At 42.3% G+C, this 19,380-nt stretch overlaps 1 protein-coding gene across 1 annotated transcript in view; it reads right to left on the reverse strand.

Annotated features, from left to right (window-relative positions):
* THSD4 (thrombospondin type 1 domain containing 4) overlaps nucleotides 1-19,380 on the reverse strand; it is a 513,844-nt gene that overhangs the window by 287,673 nt on the left and 206,791 nt on the right. Inside the window, exon 6 of the mRNA XM_040642637.1 lies at nucleotides 10,165-10,301. Coding sequence (XP_040498571.1) covers nucleotides 10,165-10,301 — 137 coding nt within the window. The remainder of the gene's footprint in view (nucleotides 1-10,164; nucleotides 10,302-19,380) is intronic.

Consider the following 19,380-nt stretch of genomic DNA (forward strand, 5'->3'; position numbering starts at 1 on the left):
CGCATGTGAAATATTTAGATTAGGCTTTTAGAAACTAATTTGAAACCCAAAGAATATAAAGATCTTTCACTCAGAAAAAGCTAATCAGCCTTCTCACAAGGGAGACAAACATACTTTACAGCTTTGTCAAGTATAGTTTTAAGAAAACAAGGCTAGTATTTGGACACCAACTGTTTGAGTCCAAGATCTTTTTACATACATGATTATATTCAGTCCCTTGGCAATCATGGCCATTACTGATCTTTCTTTCTTAGTCCATTTGGGTGAGTTTGGAGGCAGGGCAAAAAAGAATCTTTTCTCCTGGCACCTTCTCAAGATTTGGTTAAGAGACCGGATCCAAAATATCCTTGAATGCTATAATTGTTAGCATTTTGCTTAGAATTGTGAAAATAAGACCCAAGAAAAATAATTAGGATAAACTAAATTTCAAACCATCAGGAGATGGGCTGATAAACTTTAAGAAATTGGTAGGACCTGTAAAAAATAAAAGTAAAATAAAAAATAAAATAAAACTTGTAGAAGATATTACCAATTTACTGAATGACAGAAGATAGTACCTCGAGAGCTGGGCTGCTCTTACGGGCAGCAACTTTTTTTCCCTGTCAAACCCAGTTAATTCTAAAAGTAAATAGCTGCTTGAATGCTTTGTGTTTGTCAATAAATTGGTTTTTTTTGTTTGTTTGTTTGTTTGTTTTTTTTTTTTTTGCTTTCTTCCAACCATCCATGAGAACTTGACCTGGCCTACCATGGTTTTGTCATTGGGAGTACTTTTTATGATTGTAACTTTGGCTATTCCAGTCCTAAAATCATGGAACGTTCATTTTTTCCCCATTAAGTAAAAATGTGTTGTTAATATGAAGTCTTGCTAAAGCCCCTGAACACAGATGGCTTTTCCAAGTGATAGAGAAAGGTTTCCATTCAAAGTCTGTGAGTGTATTACTTCCAAGCAAAGAGCAAGCTTACCTTTCATAAGCTCAGGGGAGAAAAATTTGCCACCGCAAAATGTGTCTCTTTGGCATGTGAATTATTTTAGACTGATTATTTTTAAGAAACAGAAGACTCAAGGAGTTTTTCTTTGTTACATTCCTACTAACTGCCTAAAAGGATTTAGATAGAGGAAGTGTTCCAGGAAGGGAGCTATTGCCACAGATAACTATAGACTGATATACACAAGAGGTATGGTAGACAGGGAGGAACCTAGCAAGGCCTGTTTGAGCAGTCTTTTCTGTCCCATTGTTTCTGGATGGCCCAGCAAACACTTACTCTTTCCTTCTTCCTGTGAATTGCCTTCTTTCTCTTTGAAGCCCTAGTCCTGTACCTACTTCTCCTTGGTCCAGAATGACATAAATATCTTATTTTGCCTGACTGTCTTTGGAATTTCTCATGTTTATGTGGATTTCCCATAAATACATAATTAAATTTGAATTTCTCCGGTGAATCTGTTTCAGGTCAATTTAATTCTTAGATCAGGCAGAAGAATCTTGAAGGATAGGAGAAAATTTTTCCTCCCCAACATAAAATTTTCCTCCCCTGTTTCAATGCTGGTGTGTTTTATTTCTCTCAAAAATGTATGTTCCAGTATTCATGTATGAATAGACATACAGACTAATGGAAGAGAATTTTAAAAAACCAAATATATGCTTACATACATACATATACATAGTAATAAAGAGGGAGCTTCAAAATAGGGAAAGATTTATTCAATTATGGTAAGGCATAACTGGGTAGCCATCTGAAGAAAGTATAACTGAATCCATACCTCACACGATACACTAGGGTAAATTCCAAATGGATTAATATAAAATGTAAAAATGTAAAAGCACAGAGCCATAAATTAGTGAAAGAAGACATAGAAGGATGTCTTTAAGCTTCAAAGTGCATGCAGTAGGTCTTTCCATGACACTAAATCTAGAATTATAAAAGAAGGAATTGCCAAATTCACCATTTAAAAAATTTAAAACTTCTGTATGGCAAAAAATAAACAAAACCTTATGATCAAAGGCATAAGTCAAAAGGCTATTTGAAAAAAAAAACAAACACCTGCAATTTATATAATAAAAAACTCTTTCATGTATGAAAAGCTCCACAAATTAAGAAAAAGATCAACAACCCAATAAAAAACCAGATCACAGAAAAGGAATATAAATGGTTCTTGGGTCAGGAAGGCAGTGCTATTGGGAGGAGGGATTAGAGAGGGGCAGGTGAGGTGCCTAAGGCTCAAAACTTAAGGAGGCCCTGAAAATTTAATTTCATTAGGTACCTCCTTAAATTCTGCATCCAAGGCACCTCACTCATCCTACTCCAGGCCCCTAAATCGTTCTTAAACATACAAAATGATGCTCAACCTCACTCAAAATAAGATAAATGCAAATGAAAACTACCCAAGATATTATTTTTCACTTATCAGATTGGCAAAAATCCAATGCTGGACAACACACCACCCACAGTTATCACTGGTGGGAATGTGAGTTGTTTCAACCACTCTGGAGAGCAATTTGCCACCCACTAAGCATTAAAATCACAAATACATATGGACTCTTGACTCACTTCTAAGAATTTATCTTACAGATGCTTGCAAACAAGTAAAATGACCCCCACGCAAGTGTATTTATTGCAGATCTGCTGGTAACGGTGAGACTGGATGCACATCCCAAATGAGCGTGATCATGGGTAAACAGACCACGCGCAATCCACACAGTGCAGTGCTATGCAGCCATAAAGGCAAGAAGGACATCATTCAGACACTGAAATGAAAAGCTTGCCAAGGTATGTTAAATAAGAAAAGCAAGGTCCAGAACCGTGTGTGTGATAAGCTGCTCTATGTGTCAAAAAGAAGGAGAAAATAATAAATCATGGGCTTATACATGCATAAAAATATCTGCCTTAAAAAAGATGATCAATGATTATTTTCAGCATGGGGAGCTGGGCAGATAGGGGACAGGGGATCATACTTTTTGATGTCTAAGTCATGTGAATTTATTTATCTATTAAAAATATGAAATACAAAATTTAAGTATTTTCACCTGGCACTTGTATCCTCAAATACCTATTTCCACCTAGATGTCTGACACGTGAAGCTAGCAGAGCAACCCACAACTCAGTTTGACCTAACTTTTGGCAGAAATTAAAACAAGATGCCCGGACTCACAGTTAGGATGATGGGCTTCCCCTTCATATCTTCACTCAGACTTTTGGCTCTACTGGAGTCATCATCAGGCTCAGCAGCCTCCATTAAGGAAGATGTCAGAACCTACATCAACATCACCAGTCAAGAATATGAGCTGATTCAGCGAGAATGTGCAGAGGGACCAAAGGGAAAGCAGACGACTGCCCCCCTCAGCCTTGTGAGTCTGAACAGAGACTGCCTGGGGTTTCCGTATGCAGCACAGTTTTCTGCATCCCTAAAATGCTATTCCGTGCCTTGTGGAATAACCGCTTGTGGGGTCGAGCTTGTGTGAGATGAGTGTTGCATAACTTTGCAGCGTCTGTACGTAACAGGTCATACCCAGACGGTGCTTCTAGTCTGATTGGTTTAGGGGTGGTGATAGGGGTACATGGGGGCAGAGGTAGGTATTTGGCCCAGGGGACACTGCTGAAGCTTCCTCTGAGGTCTCAGTTACAAGTGCCAGTCACCACCCCTGCGTGTTTAGATAGAACACTTCTTTAAGTTCCCTTTGGGGGAATGCTGCCCATTCCTTCAGAAAGTTAGGGGGAAGGAGCCCTAAAATCCTCTTTCTGGTATAGGAGGGACCACCAGGAAGGGCAGGTTGAAGCTCTGGACACCCTACCCCAATCTTACCTGGGAAGCCATCTGTCATCTGCTTTCATATTGGAGATCCTCGCTGACCCCAAAATTTGCTCTTAATATCATCTAGTTTCCAAGAGAGTCTTTCTGGGTGCACAGAATGACTTCATGGAGGTCTCTCTACTGTTAGAGCCAGCATGTGTTCAGGAATATGTGTGGGCACCTTGGAGGAACCAAGTCTGGCACCATCAAGAGGAGACTAGATTAACCCAAGGGCAGAGAGCAGGGGGAAGACACGAAGGGTTCATCTCCGTATCTATGAGCTCTGGAGCACTGCTTAGGTACTAGGTCCTGGGCTGGAGACTTGGCGTGAAATTTTGGCCATCCCTGGGGACCTACAGGGTCAGTAACATCTCGAGCCCTGCCCTCCCCTATAGTTCATCTAGGGTGTGCCTCCTCGCCAGCTCGCCAGCCCAGCTCCCCCATCAATTTCATGATGCTCGTCAAAATTCATAATTCTTTTGCCTCTTAACCGACCTTTTCTCTTTATTACTTTTTCCATTAGATTTTAAGCTCAATGTGGGTAGGACCATGCTCATCTTTTCCACTGTTTTATCCCCGTATCTGGCACACTGCACAGCAGTGAGCAGTTAAGATTATTTGTTGAATTAATTAACAATCCTATAATATTGCTTAGGCTGTTAATACTTAATTAGTAAGTATGCTTTAAGAAATCTAGCCAGAATTTTTACGTTAATAGCAGTCCCAATGATTGAAGGTGAGAAAAAGTATAGATAATGGAAAAGAAGTACATATAAAAAGGCAAATCTCATCAGCTTTACTTTAGGTATCAGTTTTAGATGTCAAGAGCCCTCCTGAGAACAGGGCCTGGGACCTAACATTTCAATGCTTCTTTAATCCTGTTCTTGATTATTTGGAGGAAAGGAGGTTACACAGCCAGTTTCTAACTTGTTTTTTCACTCACTCTTTCATACATTTTAAGAATATTTATGGAATAATCTTAACATGTTAATTAAGCACTGAGGATACAGATACGCACGACTCTCATTCCCTCTCCTATAGGCGTTCAGACACGTGTCAAAATAACTATAATATAACACGATAAGCATTTCAATAGTCACAAGCAGAGAGTTTTTAGAACAGTTTGCTGGGGGTGGGAATACGAGAGGGAGTCCACGCAGTGTCACATAAGCTTAGCATTCAAGCAAAGTAAAAGCTCTCTACCCTATTTCAAGGCTGAATCATGCAGATGTCCAGCGAAGGGAAGAATACTTTACCCAATACAATTATTCTCTTGGTTTCACTCAAGTGGCAACAGAACTCTAAGCATAGTGCACAAAATAGAGCCAGCAACCAAAAGGGGAAAAAAATGCAACTTAGGGTAAACAGGCAGAGAAGTGAGCAGGGTCTTCCCATTTGGCTCAGGAAAGCACAATAGTGGGTTACAAGGAGGGTGACAGGAATTCGGGCCTGAACACAGGCAGGCACACTCACACATGTGCACACACCCATTATGTCATCCTGCTCCGTCAGGGCAGCGCGCTGCTCCAGAGCTTATCTCTGAACATTTGGAAACGGTTACCTTGCTTTAATTCACTGAATAAATGTGAAAGTGTCTGCGGCTATGTCCAGATTGAAGGCAAGCAGTGTCCCAGCTGGGAAAGGAGGTGCAAAGGTCCCTGCTGAGTGCGGGCCAACGGGGCGCCGCAAGAGTCGCCCCACATGAAGGTGATGACCGATCCGGGATGAGAGGCGGAAGCTCGAGGGCAGGAGGGCTTCTCCCTCCATGGAAGGCACCGTCGGAATGCGTACTCTCTCACTTGCTTACGTTCTTCCTGCCTTAGCTCTGAAGGGACTCAAGAAATTCAGAGTGAGTGAAATAAAACAAGACGAGGGATCAAGAGCTTGGCAGATGCTAAGAATTCTCCCCGACCTCTGAGGCCTGGGGTTCTGGGGATGCGGCCAAGGGGGCTTCATGTCCTTGTTTTATCTGCACTCAATTGCCCATCCCAGCCAAAAATGAGAAAGCTCTGTGCTGGTTTCAAGACTAATTTCATTTGCTGAAGTCCAGCAGACTGAGTCACCGAGACCTCAATTCATTTACACATTTATTTTAAGCACCTATTCAATGGTAGGCATTTTGCTAAAGCGAAGTGCCTGGAACTGCTCCCAGCTTGCTGGGTGGTAGGTGGGGGCAGTGGGAACAAACAGTTATAAGAAGCGGGAATGGAAGAATAGACACAGTGCTCAAGGGGGTCAGCCAATGGCTTCTGAGCAGAGTCCACCCAGTGGACAAGGGTGGCCAGAGAACGGCACTGGGGGCTGAGGGGACAGTGTGTACATTCTCGTGGACGCACAACCCTGCAGGCCAGCTGGCTCAGGAAGTAACACGTCCCAGCCCGGACAGCACCGGGGGTGCAGGGAGGCCAGGCAGGAGACAGATGAGGAAGGGCCTGGACTTTATTCCACAGGGGAGCGGGAGCCACAGATGGATTTTAAGCAAAAGAGACACATGTCCTGAGACATGTTTTGAAAAGGCGGTCTGTTTTGGAAGGAGGCAGTGAGGACAATAAACTCTGAAGAGGAGAGAGACCTAAAGAAAGCACATGGGTTTCTTCCCATCACCTATAAACTACTCTTCCTATTCTGATGAACACTTCAGCCTAAAACACCAATGTGAATAGTCAACCTCTGTGTGACCCTTCATGTGTCTGACTCAGCTCAGCCTCACAGTGCTCTGTAAAATGGCGACTGGTAAGTCCTACTGAGGAAGCCATTGCAAAGACAGATGGATTGTCAATATCATCGTGCACGTAAAGCACGCAGCGCAGTGTCTGGAACTGGTCTTCTCAGAAAAGGCTCCTTGCTGGCCACATCAGCTCCAACACCTTGCTCCTCTGAGGTTTCCCATCGGCCTGTTTATCATCACAAGGCACTTCCTCAAAGCCTGTTCCTTCCCCACCAAAGACTCTTTGTGGGGGTGGGGGGGGTCTTGGGGTGGTTCTCACTTTCAGGGTCATTCAAGTCTAGGAGTCTGAGGCTTCTGTAAGCCTGGTCTCCAGGGAGTTGAGAGTATTTTTTTTTTCTCTTCCTTGTCCAAGTGACCCCGTTCTTTCAAATGCCTGCTATGCCACCGAGGAGAAACTTTCATCTAGGTTTATTAAGTGCTGAGCAAAAATAATACATGTGTCATCAAACTACTAAAATCCAGAGTTATTTAGACAGAGCTGAGATCAAGCAAGAAAAAAAAAAATCACAGCACAGTTAATGTGATGCTTAATGATAGACACTGTTACTGTGCTCTCTGTTAATTAGATATAAATGCTATTTCGTTCCCATAAATGACAATAATGATTGGGCAGGGCTAGAAGTGTCTCAGAGACTTCTCTGAAGAATGTCCAGATGTTCCTATTTGATGTCTACAGGGAAGGGGTCGAGTTGAGGAGGGGAAGGTCTCTGTGGGCTCCAGATACGTTCTCTTGCTTGAGGAAAAGGCAGTTCTTTCCCCTCAAAGCCTATCTATATGCAGTCCTGAGCCTGAAGACAACTTTTGGGATCCTTCTGTCCCTGTCAAGAAAAAAAAAGTCTAACCCAGCACTGAAGGACTGTAGAGGGGCCCGCATTTTGTCTGGCCCTCAGCCCCTCATCAAGCCAGTCCTAGGACGTCTATATTCTTTCTGCCCCTTTTCCAACTCTTGGATCTAAAGCACAGAGGAGTTCCAGCAACAGGGTAAACACAGGCTGGCCAGCCGGTGCTCTGCCAGCCCAGGAACAGAACACTGCAGCTTGCATGGGCTGGGCCTGGGGCCGTTCTCTGGCTTGGTGTCAAGGGGGACAACACCCTTCTCTCTCAGCTACTCTTTTGTGGGTTTAGCTCATATTCTTATTTGAGGCTCGTCACCTTTCGTTAACTTTTGTTGCAGACCTGGGTTTGCATTTGGACTTTATGTGGCCAACGGAGGCTTTCTGGAGCCATTTCAGATAGAGACGCTCATGTCCGCGAGTGACAGCTCTCTCAGCCACAAGTCAGCAAGGCAGAGATATCAATTTGAATTCTGGGCTTCCAATCAAATATTCAAAAAAGGACACTGTACCCTTTGAAAACTGCAAAGTAAACAAAACTTGGGCCTGGGAAGCAAATGTACTTCTGATTATTCTAAACTGAAGTTCTAAAGGGGACGGGATAGTCAGTGATTCCAACAACTGCAACGGAGGGAAATTTCAGGCAAGTGCACAGAGAACAAATACGCAGTAATATCAAAGCAGCCCTTCTAACATCAAATTCCTATTAATCTACTCACATCCTGGGGAATGTTTATCCCGATCTTTTAGCAATTATCATCTGCAAACTATGCCGCCCTATAGTCTGAATGGTTTTCAACAATTAGTAAGTATCCATACCCACGTCCTTACAAGTGTTTGTTTTTCTTTCATATCATCAGGTCATAGACACTTAATGCAACACTAGGAAAACATGCTCCTCCAGTGGAAAGAGCCCACATTTCATCTTCCTTCCAAGTCATGACACCATTCCATATGTACATTTCTGAGTTTTGATTAACTGTATTTTTATCAAAGTGTTCTTTAGAACTTTGCTACTTGAGGACCAGCAGCATCAGCATCACTTGGGAGCTTGCTAGAAAGGCAGACTGTCCCTTCCCCAGACCGGCCGAATTAGCATGTGCAATGCCCTGGCATTTCACCGTACAGTGTTCTCACAAAGACAATGTGAGTTTCATGAGTCTGTAATCTACCAACAAACAAATGAACAAAGAAGATGCTTTTGCATAGGAAACTCAAATACAACAGGACATATGTGGATATACACAATGTATTAACACTAATAAATGTCAGCATGCTTACTAAATGCCAGACGAGGAGGTAGGTAACGCCCTCCTCATGTGTTAGAGGCACGGAGCACTTATGTAACCTGCACAAAATCACACAGTAAATCACACAGTGGAAGAGGCAGGATTTGAATCCAGGTGGTCTGACTTCCGTGGGCATGTTTTTAACCATCACACTCCACCCCCTCCTGGCAGTGTGCACCTGTATCCAGGAAATGAAACAGCTCAGATTCAGGGCCTAAAAGAAAAAGCTAGGTTGCTGTACTGCCCACCATTTCAGGCTCACATTTAGAAGCAGAGATCATATGAGCTGGAGACCAAAACCTCTAACACAACCCTCTTGGGTATGATCCGAGGTCAGCGATGCACGGAGAGCGCATGTGGAACTCTGTAGTTCCCCAGATGGGGTGGAAAATGGTGGCCAGACAGGACTGAGCCCCCACTGTGCTTCCCATCACGCTCCCCTGTCTCTTCCATGACACGCCCTACCTCTCTTGGGGTTTTGCTCTTCCAAAGATCCCTCCCACCCATCAGATAGCCAATGACAGCTGCTCTTTTCTTCACTTTCATTGAAAATCTGAGAATATCTGTTCTGCTTGAATAAGTCATTTTGCGTCCTATTTGAAACCTCCTCATTAAAAAAAAAAAGTCTGGCAGGGGAAGACTGTACTTATACATCACACATCAGTAGCTCTTAAACTAAACAATGACATAACAGGTCATTGGTATAACAGGAACTTTCAGACGTGATAACAAAAGAGCTCCTCCTTTGTGAAAATCAAGCCTGCCAGCTACTGGGCGTTAATTAAGATGGCGTTTTAGTCTGGGCTCCAAAGAGTCATGTACCTGCCAGGGTCTTAGCTCCACTCCTACATTTACAGATGCAAGAAGGGTGGCAGTCCAGGCCCAAATTCATGTGGCCATGGAATCTGTGCCATCTCATCGAAGGTGCCTAGTGCTAACCGAAGGGTTCTTCCTGGCACAGGTTAGCACCTCACAAGGATGCTCTCAAGCCCCAAGTGTTTGCAGAATGTGGGGCATGGAGTTCCTGGAACAGACTTCACAGTCCAAAGAGGCCGAGAACGCTTCCTGTTTAAGGTACAACTCTGCTACAGAAGGCACTGAACCCATTTCATTTGGAAGCCTGCCCCATCTGGTGGGAGGCAAGATAAACTACACCTTGCCCTTAAAATGCCACCCTCGCCCTCGTGATGTGAACAGTTTCTTCACGGATCCAGCAATGCCTTTTTCATAATCTCCACTTCAGAGGGAAGGAAGGATCGCTGAGTCCCCTTTGATGCATGTGGTGTAAATATAAACCATTTAATACCTGAAATGCCAGCCCGAGCCGTGGAAGACGTCCTACAATCAAACACACAGAAGAGGACCAAGCTGCCCTAATTGAGCCCACTTGTCCCAGAACTCGTGGTTCGGTGCTCCGTGGGCCGTGGGGAGGGAAGAGGCCACAGCCTGGCCACACATGATGGAATCGGCAGTTCCAGATCCATCACACGGAGAACGCGCTACAGACACCCAGTCTGGGGCACTTACCTTGCACTGCCCAGACACGCAGATGGCCGTGCCATTCTGGTCACAGGGAGTACCATCAATGACCTTCTCAGCTTGCCGGACGTAGAAGCGGTAGCCCATTGCCTGGCAGTTCAACTCACACTTCCGGTTGCCCTTTACTACCAAAAAAAGAAGCAAAAAAAAAAAAAGCATCTTTTTTTTTGCTTCCGGTATTCCTTACTGAGATAAAATTCACATAACATAAAAATAACCATTCTAACCAAAGTGTTCAATTCAGCAGTTTTTAGTATATTCCCAATGTTGTGCAACCATCACCACTAACTAATTCCAGAGCATTTCTTTCACCCCAAAAAGGACCCCTGGACCTGTTTGCTGTCACTCCCCCCCAAGATCCTGGCAACCACCAGTCTATTTTCTGTTTTGGATTTGCCTATTCTGGATGTTTTGTAATCACACACATCTTTTTTAAGATTTTATTTATTTATTTGATAGAGCACGAGGAGGGAAGGGGCAGAGAAAGGGAGGAAGAAGACTCCCCACTAAGTAGGGAGCCTGATGTGGGGCTCGATCCCAGGACCCTGAGATCAAGACCTGAGCAGAAGGCAGAAGGTTAACTGACTGAGCCACCCAGGCGCCCCATAATCACACATTTTTTTAAAACTGTGCTGAAGTTGTGACATTTCCTCGTATTTGATGGCTGAGGGAAGGGATTGGGTCTTGATCTACTGGCCTATAACAGAGATTCAATGCTGAGCAGATATCATAAAGGGATTCTTAATGCATCTCACAATGCAAATAATAGACTCTAAGAAATCCTCCCATGCTTTAACACCGTCGTAATTACATCTTACTTATCGGCAATCACACTGAGCACAGAATTTTTATGTTCTGCTTTAAAAAAAATTTTTTTTACTGAATATCTATGCCGTTATATCACCTTTATGCTCTGTTAAATGGCTGGAGTTTCCTGTAATAATTTCTCCACTATGAGATATTTAAGTGGTCTCCCCATCACCTTAGGCGGAAATCCAAAGTCCTCAGCAAGAGATAAAACATCTTTCAAGAGTTGAACCTTGCCTACCTTCACAGTCTCCTTTCCTACTGCTCCTCCCTAAATCCTTGTTCTGTTCCCAGCTAAGCACTTCCGCACTTCCTCTGTCCGGCTAGTGCTTAACTGTTCCTTCTGCCTTTGCTTCACTAGCTAGTACCTGTTTCTACTTGGCTTTAGTGCCCCGGTCACCTCCTCTGGGAAGCCCTCCATGGATCCTGATCTTGCCTACACACCCATCCATCTGATTCGGCCCCCTCCACGATAAGATTAACCAAACTTGAGGGCCCACAGGGATGCGTCTGTCATATTCACTTTTGTATCCCCAGCACAGCACAGAGGTGGGCACAGAGCAAATGCTCTAACAACCCCTGAGGAATAAAAGGAGGGATGAATAGGGGCGTCTGAGTGGCTCAGTCATTAAGCGTCTGCCTTCGGCTCAGGGCGTGATCCCAGAGTTCTAGGATCGAGCCCCACGTCAGGCTCCTCCACTGGGAGCCTGCTTCTTCCTCTCCCACTCCCCCTGCTTGTGTTCCCTCTCTCGCTGGCTGTCTCTCTCTCTGTTAAATAAATAAAATCTTTAAAAAAAAAAAAGAAGGGATGAATAAGTAAATAGTGGCCTTTACTTATTTACTATTTATTTATTTTGGCTTTCTCTCCTCTCCCCCGACCAGATATATTCCACCATGGAGTCTTTCTCTCAATTTCTGTTACTTCACACAGAGCCTGGTATACAGTCAGTGCTTAACAAATGCTAAATTAATGACTGCTACCACCAACACCTTCTGAGCAATTTAGCTGCCTCCAAAATAAGAAGGAGAAACTTTTTCAGGCGAGATATATTTCCATATCCAAAACAGAGAGACGAGCCAAGTACACACTGATTTTTTTTTTTAACTGTTTTTGGAGACAAGATGAATGCTGTGCTCAGTCATAGATAGCATGTTCCAGGGTCATGCCTTTGTCTGAAAATCTGATTACTGGATTGGATAACACTGACTTTTTCCTACACAACACAATACATCATATTTTCCCCAGTGTAGCTGCCTGACTGTCATAGCAATGAACTTCACTCCAAAGCCATTGAAAACCACTAACAGGAAATAACACGGAGCCTCCGGGACCACAAGGTTTAGGGAACGCTGAATCTTCTATGTACTCCAAGCTCTATCTTAGAAGTCAAGAGACAGGTTTTCTTACCCTGGCTGCCCAAAAGATATAAGACGTGATCTCGGGAAAATCAAAGAGTACCAAAGATGGAAAAGTACCTCTGGGAGTTATCTAAAACCAAGCCATCTTTTCATGCATTGAAAACACAATGCCACAGCAGGCCTAAGAAAGGGGCTGACAAGGAAGGGATAAACTAGTCTCCAAAGCTTGCTTTCGCAGGTCATCAATCTACCCGGACCCTGCTTCCTCCTTCCCAGCTCCTCGCTTCTGAGGTGACAGCAGGAACTGTCCAAGTGCATTACATTTTAAGTTATAAGAGTGTCTGAAAGGCAGCCTCACACGGGGCAAGGGTTTGGAGTTCTCACTTCTCTTGGCTTTCTCCCAACTACCTCTAGCCTTTGGGATACTATCTTTTGCAGCCACAATTTTATTTCCCAATATTCGCAATGGTATTACAGAAGAACATTCTGAGAACAAAAGATATGGCCGAACGTGAGACAATTATGGCAGAATCTCTGAACAGCTACATGAAAGCAACCTGGAGGACTGGTCTTAAGTCTGGGCTCCTCCTACCTGTGTTCCAAACCAGCCCCTAGGTCTGACCCTCTGCCTATGTGGCTTAGACAGTGTCCCCGCCTTCTCAGACTTGCAAGAAGGGAAAAGGGGGCTCTAGCAAAGAACTGAAACCTGCAGACAAGGGACTGCCTAACACAACTGCCTAGAATCCTGCTGCCTTAACAATACTCAGCCTGGTGTGTCTCATGAAAGTGCATAAGGACTCACTTCTCTCAGCCCCACATACACTTCCCAGCCACCTTAAAATTCCACATAAAAATACATTTGTCGGGCCTCAGATTAAGGTTTTTCATGGATAATCACTTCATTCCTTTTTTTTCCCATGAATACAATTACAATTCTCATGCCAAGAGCCTCTTCTCCAAGCAGATTTTATCATGGTTGTATCGGTGCAGACAGAGGAGGAAAACAGAAGAGTGTCCATGAGCAGGGAGCAATGGGCTGAGAGCAAAGTGGGCACACCTTTCTCTCCCTGATTCTCTTAATGCTCTCCCTCTCTGCTCTCATCTGCTACCCAAATGTCCTCCCCGCCTCCAAAGGGAACACCTTTATATTCCACACACGGAAGGGGAGATTCTCAGTGTGTCCCGGGACCAGAAGCACAGCATCACCTGGAAACTTGTTGGAAATGCAAATCCTGGGGCCTCACCTCCAACTCCTACAGGAGAAACCCTGGCAGGCTGTATTTTAACAAGACCTCAGGGTGACTCTGGGGCAGTCAAGTTTGGAGCCACAGCTCTAAGGAAAATCAAGTAGTGAAAGGCTTGGAGGCAGTTGACTATTCTTACTTTGAATCCAAGATGTTCAAATTCCACACCTAAATTTCAAAGGTAATGTAAGCACTATCTGTAATCACATTAAGAATACTGCCGGTTATCTGGATCCCTGAAGGTAAAAAAAGCCCTCTTATTGTTAAAAAAAAAAGTGCTGCAGATTACACAAGAAAATTCAGGTGACTTAGAAGAAAGCAGCTAACAGAGAAAGCTGCCCTCAAATACAGGTCACTCACTGAACTGTGTTCCCTTGGAAAACCCACTGATACAAGAGTAAAGACATTTTTTTAAAGAAAGACTTTATTTGAGAACAAGAGAGGGAACACGAGTGGGGGGAGGGGCAGAGGGAGAGGGAGAAGCAGGTTCCCCGCTGAGCAGGGGGAGGGCTGAGCCATGCAGAGCTCAATCCCAGGACCCTGAGATCATGATCTGAGCTGAAGGCAGATGCTGAACTGATGGAGCCACCCAGGCACCCCAAGAGTAAAGACATTTTTTAAGTGATAAAGGACAAAGAAAATAGAAAAGGAGATAACACTTACAAAATTTGGAAGGTAGGAAGCAAAAGGACCCATGGAAATGACAAAGCAGACCCAAGAAAACTGAGTCTAAGCAGGAACTGAAGCAACCAAGTCACCTAATATTGTTGCATCTTCAAGAGATAACTTTGGAAACAGGGCAGAAAGCAGCCCTAAAAACGGAAAAATCATCTGTAAGTGTGGTTAAGAAGTAGTCAGAGATTCCACTCTCCAGAATGGTTAGCTCAAAGCCTTTGAAAATCGACTCCTTCATAAGAGCAATGAGAATACTGTCAAAAGACAGCTGGAGTGGTTATACTAATATCACACCACATAGACTTTAAGATAAAACTTGTTACTGGAGACAAATGATAGCATTTTATGATGACAAAAGAGTCACTCCATTAGGAAGACAACAACAGAGTCCCAAAATACATGAAGCAAAAACTGGAAGAACTGAAAGGAGAAATAGGCAATTCAACAATAACAGTTTGAAATGTTGATACCATGCTTTCAATAATGAACAAAGCAACTAGACAGAAGATCAGCAAGGAAACAGAAGACTTGAACAGCCTTATATACCAACTAGACCTAATAGTTGTCTATAGAACATTCCACCCTACAACAGCAGAACGCTCATTTTTCTCAAGTGTACATGAAACATTCTCCAGGAGGGAACACATGTTAGGTCATAAAACAAGCCTTAATAAATTTACAAGGACTGAAATCATACAAAGTATGTTCACTCACCACAATGGAATGAAACCAGGAATCAAAAGCAGAAAGAAATTTGGAGATTTAAAAAAATATGTGGAAATTAACATACATCTAAATAACTGATCAAGAAAAAAAACCAGAAGGAAAATAAGAAAAAACTTTGAGGTAAACAAAAATAAAAAGACAACATATCAAAAGTTATGGGATGCAGCTGTAGCAGTGCTTAGAGGAAAATTTATAGCTATAAATACCTGTGTTAAAAAGAAGACCTCAAATCAATAACCTAATCTCCCATGTTAAGTACTAGAAAAAGAACAAACTAAACCCAAAGCCAACAGAAGGAAGAAACCTAGAATGGAAATAAATTATACAAAGAAGGTACAGACGATAGAGAAAATCAATGAAACTCAGGGCTGGTTTTTTGAAAAGATAAGCAAAACCGACAAACTTTTAGATAGACTGACCAAGAATGAAAGAGAGAAGGCTCATAATACTAAAATCAGGAATAAAGAGGGAACATTGCCACTGACTATACAGAAATAAAAAGGACTTCTAACCAGGGCAATTAGACAAAAAAAAAAAAAAAAAAAAAAAAAAAAAAAAAAGGAAAAAAGCATCCAGATTGAAAAGGATAAGTAAAACTATCTGTATTCACAGATGACCTGATCTTGTATATAGAAAAATTTTTAAATGCACCAAAAAACTATTTGAACTAATAAAAAATTTCATCAAGGTTACAGGATATAAGATCAATATGCAAAAATCAATTATATTTCAATAAACAATATGAAATGAAATTAAGAAAACAATTCCATTTACAATAGCATCAAAAAGAATGAAATATTTAGGAATAAATTTAACACAAGAAGTTTAAGATTTATACTGAAAACCACAAAGACTTATACACTGAAAACTACAAAATATTTTTGAAAGACCTAAATAAATGGAAAGACATCCCATGTTCATAAATCAAAAGACTTAATATTATTAAGATGGCAATACTCCCCAAATTGATCTACAGATTCAACACAATACCAATCAACATACCAGCTGTCTTTTTTGCAGAAATTGACAAGCTGTTCCTAAAACTGATATGGAAATTCAAGAAACCAATAGCCAAAATAACCTTGGCAAGAGAAAAAGTTGGAGGACTCATACTTTCTGATTTTGAAACTTACTACAAAAGTACAGCAATGAAGACAGTTTGATATCATAAGGCCTGGCATATAGATTGATGGAATAGAATTAGACTCCAGGAATGAACCTTTATATATATGGTCAATTGGTCATTGACAAGAGTGCCAAGACAATTCAAAGGGAGAAGAACAGTCTTTGCAATAAATAGTGTTGGGACAAGTTTGCATATCTACATGCAAAAGAATAAAGGTGGACCCCTACCTCACACCATATGTAAAAATTAACTCAAAAGGGAACATCAACCTAAATGTAAGAGCTAAAACTAAAAAATTCTGGGGCGCTTGGGTGGCTCAGTCGTTAAGCATCTGCCTTGGGCTCAGTGTGTGATCCCGGGGTCCTGGGATCAAGACCCACATCAGGCTCCTCCACTGGGAGCCTGCTTCTTCCTCTCCCACTCCCCCTGCTTGTGTTCCCTCTCTCACTGGCTGTCTCTCTCTCTCTGTCAAATAAATAAAATCTTGAAAAAAAAAAAACTAAAAAATTCTTAGAAGAAACATAGGCATAAGTCTTCATGATAGTGGATTCATCAATGGTTTCTTAGATAATATGATATCAAAAGCACAAGAAAAAGAGAAAAAAAATAGATAAACTGGGCTTCATCACAGAACTCCATTGAGAAAATAAAATGATAATGCAAGGACTGGAACAAAATTTTTACAAATCATATATCAGATAAGGCACTTGTATCTAGACTCTATAAAGAACTTTTGTAACTCAATAGTGAAAAGACAATTCAATAAAAAAAAATGGGCAAAGAATTCGAATAGACATCTCTCCAAGGGAGATATATAAATGGCTAATAAGCACATGAAAAGATGCTCAATATCATTGGTCATTAAGGAAACATAAGTCAAAATCATGATGAGATAGCACTTCACACATACCAGGATGGCTTAAATTAAAAAGACAATAAGAGGAGATGTAGAGAAGTCAGAACCTTTGTACAATGCTGATAGGACTGTAAAATGAAAGAGTTTCTTCAGAATACATTTGGCACTTTCTCAGGATGTTAAACACAGGGCTACCATATGACCCAGCAATTCCACTTCCAGGTATACACCTATGAGAAATGAAATCGTACTTCAAAAAACTTGTACATGAATATTCATAACAGCATTATTCACAATAGCTAAGAAGTGGAATCAATGTAAATGTCCCTCAACTGATGAACGAATAAAAAAATGTGGTCTATCATACGTGGAATATTATTGGACAACAGAAAGGAAAGAAGAACTGATACATACTACGACATGGTGAGTCTTGAAAACGTTGCACTAAACAAAGCCAGTCACAAAAAGTCACCTATTGTCTAATTACATTTATACGAAATGTTCGGAATAGGCAAATCTATAGAGGTAGAAAGTAGATTAGCAATTCCCAGAGGAGAGAATGGAGACAGAATGCTAATGCGTATGGACTTTCTTCTTGGGGTCCATACTGAAATTATTCAGTGGTAATGGTCGCACAATTCTCTAAATACACCAATAAACACTAAACTGTAGTATTTAACTTGGTGGCTTTTATGGTATATGAATTCTATCTCGATAAAGCTATTATTTAAAAAAAAAGAAGAAACAGCAGCAGTCAGCTTCCTAGATCTCCAGGAAATCATCAAATAAATAACTCAAGAAAATTTCTGTTTCCAGATTGAAGGACTCCACCAAGTGCCCAGGACAGTGGTGTTAGGGGTAAGATTTGATTCTATCCTACTTATAATTAATAAGTTAGCCTGACTGTTTCGTGGTTACAGATGGAGGATACGAGACCCCTGAGTCAGAGATAACGGACTTCATTGCTCTTGGAAGAGCCAGCAGCATACCCATCAGCGTGTTTATACCATTCCCCTTGCCCCCAAGTCTCACAGAGGCGATGCACAAGGGCCCGGATGGATACTGCACACGCAGTGGAGGGACACTTTGCCTGAGGAACCTGCTGCATTTCTGGAGAAGCATTAAGGAGCCCTGCTCTTTGCCCTGGGTGGAGATGTACCTCATCCTTCAAGGTTGCTCACGGCAAACACGCCCTTGAGAAATGACCTGGTTTGGGGGTGGGCAAGGCCTTGCATTCTTGGCATACTCCACAAGACCTGCAGGAACATAAGAAGTGTCTCCCAATGCATGGATGATAATGAATAACACCGAGGCACGTGGCTGTGAAATTTTAAGACACTTGGGACAAAGAAAAGGTAAAAGAGGCTACCAAAGAGGAAACAAATAAAATGGTGTTGGATTTCTCAACAACAACTTTGAAAGCGAGAAGATAAGTGAGCAAATGGCTTGTGATTTTTGAATGAAAGTCATTTCTAGAATTTTCTATCAATCACTAGAATTCTATATCAAGTCAAATTATCAACCTTTGAGAAAAAATAAAGGCATTTTCAGAAATTCAGTTCTTTGCACAATTTCCCTCTCATGCACACTTCCTAGAGAACGTATTCTACCACAATGAAAGAACAGACTAAAAAAGTAGAAGGTGTGGGATCCAGGAAATAGATCTAACCCAAGGGAGAAGCAAGAGGGAATCACAGGACTAGGGTGAAAGGGGACCCTGACAAGACAAATGTGCACTAGGCTAGGATTAGAGCAGGCTGGAAGGGTCAAGGAGAGGGGCACTGGCTCATGGTCACCTAAGTGTCTGACTCTTGATCTCAGCTCAGGTCTTAATCTCAGGGTTGTGAGTTCAGGCCCTATGTTAGGCTCCATGCTACTTTAAAAAAGGGGGGGGTGTCAAGGAGAAGCTGAAATGGGTAAAATATCCAATCAAATTTAAGATTCTGATATTTTAGTATATTGAGATATCCAGTTATCTATAGAATATTTACACAATTTAGAAGTGCTTGAGGTTGCCTTAGCGTGAAGTACACAGAAAAGCAGACAAACTAAAAGGAAAAAGCTATTTATTAACAACAAAGAAAATTAGGATTGCAGGGAGAGATAAGTAATCACAGCACCTGGAACGGATGCTACAATGTGAAGCCCAGATTACCTACTAGCACCACCCAGTCCAGGTCAGAACTCCCCTGGCAGCTGGGAGTGCACCTGCTGGTAGCTCATAACTGTGTCTTTCTGGAACTTGCCCTCAGCCTAAGGGAGCTGACTCATGCCAGGTTAAGCCTCCTCCCCAGGGAGAGTCCAATGACTGGTCCATGTGGTTGCACAAAGATTGAGTGGGTCTCAATTTTGGGGAACTCTGCAAGCTAGTCCAGCGCAGAGCTGTCCCACTTTGCATCTCCCCGCCCCCC

The sequence above is a fragment of the Ursus maritimus genome, unplaced genomic scaffold (genome assembly GCF_017311325.1).
Source record: "Ursus maritimus isolate PB19 unplaced genomic scaffold, ASM1731132v1 scaffold_27, whole genome shotgun sequence".
NCBI classification, from domain to species: Eukaryota; Metazoa; Chordata; class Mammalia; order Carnivora; family Ursidae; genus Ursus; species Ursus maritimus.